This window comes from Ceratina calcarata, unplaced genomic scaffold, assembly GCF_001652005.2.
Source record: "Ceratina calcarata isolate Rehan_Ccalc_2016 unplaced genomic scaffold, ASM165200v1 scaffold78, whole genome shotgun sequence".
NCBI lineage: Eukaryota > Metazoa > Arthropoda > Insecta > Hymenoptera > Apidae > Ceratina > Ceratina calcarata.
The window spans coordinates 537753-544108 of record NW_017179104.1 but is presented as its reverse complement, the minus strand read 5'-3'; the positions used below and the strand labels follow the sequence as shown (position 1 = coordinate 544108).

The 6356-nt window shown below is 43.7% G+C and overlaps 1 protein-coding gene across 1 annotated transcript in view; it reads left to right on the top strand.

The window, feature by feature from the left end:
• The window catches only part of LOC108630503 (zinc finger and SCAN domain-containing protein 26), a 334222-nt gene that overhangs the window by 104380 nt on the left and 223486 nt on the right, over window positions 1-6356 (top strand). Inside the window, exon 3 of the mRNA XM_018033841.2 lies at window positions 2682-2771. Within this exon, the coding sequence (XP_017889330.1) occupies window positions 2682-2771 (90 nt within the window). The remainder of the gene's footprint in view (window positions 1-2681; window positions 2772-6356) is intronic.

The window sequence follows — 6356 nt, the reverse complement described above, 5'->3', positions numbered from 1 at the left end:
CTTAATAAGAGTTTGTCCTTTAAAATTCTCTTGTCGCTTAAAAATATCCTGTGTCACATTTCATCAACCAATTCAGGCACTTTAAGTTTCTCCTTTTCTCATTTTGAGGAATTATTTTGCTCTTGCAGCTCGTTTATATTTAGTCACGTCTGCTTGCATAAGTTTCATAGGTACCATTCAATTTCGTTGGTGTCTGACTCGATTTGACGACGCATTGGCGTTTGTCTTTCGCTTCCATGGTATTAATACTGGTTGAAAAATTTCAATGATTAGAGTAGCCATGCACGTGCTTCATTTGACGCGGTCATAATAAGATAATCAGCGTGATTCGCGTGAGGCAAAATTGTTTTATTGATTTCTAACACGGAAATGTGGAGATTCGCTTAGGCAATCATTGGGATGTTCTCGAAATATGCTAACGTAATCGGTGCGCTTGGACGAGTGAACACGCCTATATTTGGGGTAGTTAATGCTCGCCGGCCGTGTCCAAAGAAACCTATTCAATTTCAATCGCAATCTCGCCGTATTACAGAAAATAAGAGAAACCTGGTAGAAAGTAAACTCAAGATCGGCGCCTGGTGCAATCACTACGTAATAATGCAATATGTAATGATAATGAGAGGATAATAACACGCCGAGTTGCCAGAATGTAAATAAACCTAACGAACGCGTGAGATGCGTAAATACTTTACTCCCATCTTGCTACGGTTTCGCTTTTTTTAATTTCATGATAGCTAGACGGGGTTTTTAATCAGTCGAGTACGATCGTAAATTCGACGCCTCGAATTCTAGATAAGACTTATTAACCCTTTGAACGGAAATGACGAGTCCAGCTCGTCATAAACTTTCCTCTTTTTCAAGTGCTGACTGAAAATAAATTGTCGTTCAAGGGGTTAATTAGCGGACGCCGAAGGTGCGTTGCGTACAGGAAATTCAACCTGCTTCACCAAATTTTATTGCACGATTGTGCAACGATTTGATAATATTCTACGGTTTCACGCTTGTTGAGTCGTGTAATGTTAATGTTCGATACGTAAACGTTTGATTCTCTCTTTGAACGAAACGGCTTTATTAGTCTACCTATTCGAAGCGCGAAGACATTTTTATTGACGCGTTACAAGCTTTTAGATACCGTTTACGTAAGTTCTTGAGATTTGCACGTCACGAATGTGAAGAGTGTTCAGCTCGAACCGTTTTGATCGGGGGGGAAGCGTACATAAGTGGAGAAAGTAATGTGTCTTTTAGAAAATTCGAACGACGGGAAGTGTCAATTAGTATAGCATAGTGAATATAAGAGAATCTGATCCCAGACGTTCTTCTCTCTCTCTCTCTCTCTCTCTTTTCTTCGATAAATTTATATATGTAAGAAGCCGAAGATTGCTGATTTTATTTTTCTTAGAACTAAATGCCTTTTTAAGTATTACCAGGAAATACGTTCGGCGTTGGATTTCTTATTTATCTAAAATATTAACGTTAATCATAAGGGTGAAAGTATTCCTATATTATATATTCAACATCCATCAGTACAGATTTCATTATTTCCAGTCATTAGTTGCATGCAACTTGGAAAAACGTGAGAAAATCAAATATTCTATCAAACGATTTGTTATATTTCATTTCTGGATATAAATTCTTCAATGTGTTATACATACATAATTTAGCAAATGTTACAAATTGCTACTTAGAATAAAATAGAAATTTTGAAACTATCGAAATTTACATTTCTATCGCTAACTGAGCTCGTCGCATAGGAAAGATTTATGGTTGACACCGCGTCGAGATGCGATCTTAATTATTCCACCGGCGCGGCGAGACTACCGTTTCCCGGCGACGATCCTTTCTTCCGTTTCGCTCCAAATGACTGGCGTAATTGATCCATTAGAAGAGCGCCCCTGCTGTTTCCCGCCGCGGCCGTGCGAGCACGATCGTGTCGCGGAATCGCAATTCTGTCCGCATCGATTCGCGTCGGCGCCGCCGGAAAATCGCGCGTTTACCCGTCTCTTCCTCGCGCTTCTTGCGAAAGCGTACCTACCTACGGCCACACAGCGCGTTGACTTCGAGGCGACGACCAGGACGCTCCTCGCGTAGGGGAAAGGAGAAAAAATGCCAAGTATCGGTGGTCGTAAAACGAGACGGAATACACGCTGCAGTTTTTATGCTATGCTTATCGGGAATCGGACGATGAAACCGGGAAATTTATGTGTGAATAAACGCGATGGAATATCGATCTACCTAACGGAGATTCGCTTATTACTATCCACCGTGCGTATTGGCCCGCGGTGTTTTAATGGAAAACCACTGTTCGATGATCGTCAACCTTTAAGTGGGCGTAAATCATCCGGATCCATTATGTAATCAACCGATACGTGAGCTCCTCGTTCTACGACCGCTTCACACTTCAAACCATTAAAGCGCAGTTGACCGAATTAAAAATATTACTTGGTCGGTTGGTCGCGAGTCCGCGCACGCGATTAGCAGACGTTTCACGGATTTTCGTGTAGAACGGGATGAAGTGTTCAGGTTTCTGGCTCCTTTCCATTGTTCTCTAGCTAATTTTCTGCGAAGGGCAATTTGGTTTCCGAGGGTGTCATTACGATTGCTATAATAGCGCTCATCAAGCCTGACCGCCTATCACCTTTACCTCCGTCTTGTCTAATTACAGGTCACGTTTATTGTTTCAGGATGAGAGCGAGCTCTCGAGCAAGCGGTGGGCCAGTGCGCCCCGCCGCCCGGACAGCCCCTGCGTCCTGGGGGCACCAACGTCTAGGGAGGTAAGCAAACTAATCTTCCGTTTCACCTACTCTCTTTACTTTCTTTTTGTATTGTTCATAAAAGACGTGATAATAACGAAGTCATTATCGACCACATTTAGATATATCAGACTTCACATTATTCGTATATTATAAACTAATTTAGTATGTCTGTATTTTATAATAGAAGTTTACTTGAGTAACTAAAACAGACATATTTTCTCTATTATTGAAACAAATTTCAAAATTGTTTGGGATGTTGAAAATTATTTTATTAATATTCGGTAGTTAAGTAGAATGTATTTAGTGGATAGAATAGAAAAGTTACATAAAGTTGAAGGAGTACGGTTGATTTCGTAATTTTAGAAAGTGTAATATTTGTCCAATTTTAAGACTTCTAATGATTTAGTCGTCTGCGTAAAACATGTCTGCGTCAGCCTCACGTTGACTTGAACTACTTAATTGATAAACTTTGCCTGGGTCTTGCAATTAAAAGTTAAAACAATTTGTAGATTAGAAATTATTTTGTAATACATTTAATAATACTAATAGTACAGCAATATTAATCTCCCTTTAAATATACTATTTGTTTTCAATCTCACAGTAAACTAATTGCATTTAAACGAAACGAACGTGTTTAATGAGACCGCTGAGAGCACGAGACTGTTCTTTAATTCGGTTCATGGCACCGTAAACTCGTAGTAATATCTTAGAATTTTCTCAACGCGTGATGCTCATCGCGCTAATTACGCCTCCGTTTTCCCGAGACGCACACATGCATAATTCGCGTTCTCTCCCACGAGAACTTGCAACCTTGTATAAACAGCACCGTTACGGTTTAAATTCAGTTCGCGCGTTGCACTCGAATCTTCCCACAAAACGCAATGCTGCGATTTTTTTCCTTTCCGCCTAGGTCAATAATCAACCGGTTCGCCGTCATTTGTTTACGCGGCAGGTTTTAGACTCGAGTCAGTGATCGGTCTCGAACCGAGAAGCGCGTGTCGACTGACCGCGAATGGAAACCCGCTCGATTCCCGTGCGGTACGTGATGGCACCCGAATCGTAACGTTGTCGGCCTCCGTGTGTCTCGACGCGGCAGACCTCTCTGGTCCGGTGCAACTCGTATATATGGGCTACTAATAGGGACCGTCAGGGTTGTTAGCAAGAACCGCGGTATGTCGGCACGTCACTCCCGGAAAGACGATTAGCGGTGAGACCGTGCGCGAGCCGAGGTGTCGATTTAGGTACGTGATCGTACAAGGACTCGAACCGCACCAATGAACCTGGCTACGAGATACCTTGACACTTTCTTGCCGCGATTTCATTCATACCCCACCTTTTTCCGTTTTAACGCGTCCCGCCGTGAATCGCGCAGCTGCGTCGCGGTTGATTTACGATAATCGTCGCAGTTAAAGCGTTTATGGGATAAACGGAAATGAACAAATCGCGGATAAAGCGCGAGGGAAGATAAAGGTATTAACATCATTTTCTTTTTTTTTTTATTAATCACTCTGCGCACCGTGTAATGTAATAATTTATTCACTTCGTGCCGTATCGTACGATTAGCTTATTCCCCTCTTTATTTCTTATTTATTAAGATTTTCGATCATTCGTAAAATTTGCTATAGAGGATAATTTATAATTCCATTTTATTCCCTCGTGAATTTTTACGAATGCTACAATGAAGGTGGTCGTCCTCTCGTGCTCGGAAAATCGGCGCATAGCTTACGAGGTATGTACAAAGGGAGCTGCACAAAGAGCGTATTATGTCTACCTGCGCGAGAATATTCATAGGCCTCGCGACGCTGTTAGACGCAGCGCAGGATGATGGCATTACGACTTATTCGTAGGACTTATTCGCGAGTACGTGGCGCCACCCACAGGGTCGGGCTCTATGATGGGTGTGACTGGTGTTGGTATTCGCGATGCATATTGCTACGCGGCGCGGTAACGCCGAGAATACGAGAACCGCCTTCCCCGAGCAAAAGGTAGTCTTTCTCCGGAGGCTACGCGTCCGTCTAACCGGTGGCTCGTAAATGCACGCGCCCGCTCGTGATTAGACTCGAAGACAATGGACCGTAGCACGCGTTCCCGTCGCACGGCATCGTTGCACCGTCGTCGACGATTTTTTTAAACGCGTTCAGCCCGGTGCCATTTATTTGCATACCGGTGTACGGTATGGACCTGCCTAACAGAGTCTGTTCGAGGTACTCGCGCGTAACAGTAATCCTTCGGAATGGCCTGTCGCGTACCATCTGCCGCGGCGACAACGCTTCTAACTCGTCGTCCTCGTCCACGTCGTCGTCGCTGTCATTGTCGTGTGCTTCGTGGCCGAGGCTCGTGAATACCGTGAGCTCTGAATCGTTGCGGACTGAGAAATCCTGATTTGACCGTGAGTGCCCGTGAAACTGTAGCTTCTCGCGTTAAACGAATTCCAGTCTGGCTATGTCCGGTTTAAGCTTCCGGATTTAATGTACGTCATTTATTTTTATATTTATTTAGATATCTAAGCCTTTCCTTCTGATTTAGATTTGACGAGAGTCATAGTTGTGATAGGTCAAGGGGATGGGAATACCCTTATCATAAACATAGATAAATATAAAAAACGTACAAATGTACAAAATTATATGGTATCCAATTTTACAGTTCTTCCTCTCCCTTTCGTTGAAAATAAAGAGGAAATTTTGCGAGGAATCGATTAACCAATCGTGATTTGCTGCTCATTAAGCATTCTTTCGTTGAATTTGCCATCGTGAGTATATAAGGTCAGTCGCCGTTGGTCACCGAGCGCCGGTATATTTACGTTGTTGAAAGCAGCTTTAGAAGCATCGGGTACAGTTCAATTCCGTTACGTGGACGTAGCCGCGGGCTTCCCACGCCAATTAAACATGACTCATTAACGGGCAGAAGCCGGTAGTCGGGATCGATGCCTGGCCGGAGCCGGGCAACCCTTCTATAACTCCGCGCGGCACAGGCAATCGGAACTAATCTCGACCTATCCTCTCTACTCTGGCAGCTGTTCGCATTGGCGATATTACCGCCGGTGAGCTGCGCATGCATACATGCACCAACCGAGGCGACGGCGAGGACGACGTTCTCCGCGGTGCAATATTTCTACCGTCGCACCGTGCCCGGTTCACCTGGTACACGCGTAATTGTGTGTAAAGAGTTCGCGGCCCAGCAGAGATATACACGTACGGTGCCCCCTCCTCCCTATCACGGTTTTGACGTTTACGTTTTAATCCCTTTCCGTGTGCGCCGCCTCGTAATTAGACGCGTCTCGGAGATTTAAACCGCGGGAACGAGTTTCCCTTCACGGTTTCATTCGCGTTGGGTGCACGCGGTACCGTTTAGCGGAATCACTTTTAGTTCTCCTTTCTATTCCCCGTTAATTATTTCAATTTGACGAATTGTATAAAAACTCTTCTCGTACGCTTTGTTTCTTCATTGTCGTCAATTTATTTTAGCAAAAACGTGTTACAGTAATGAATTTAAATATATGGCCGTCGGTCATCCCCGATTCTTGGAAGTGTCTCTTCTTGAAATATTATCTATGATACGCACCCACGCGGTTTCACATCAGAGAATGAAATATGTAATTACAAA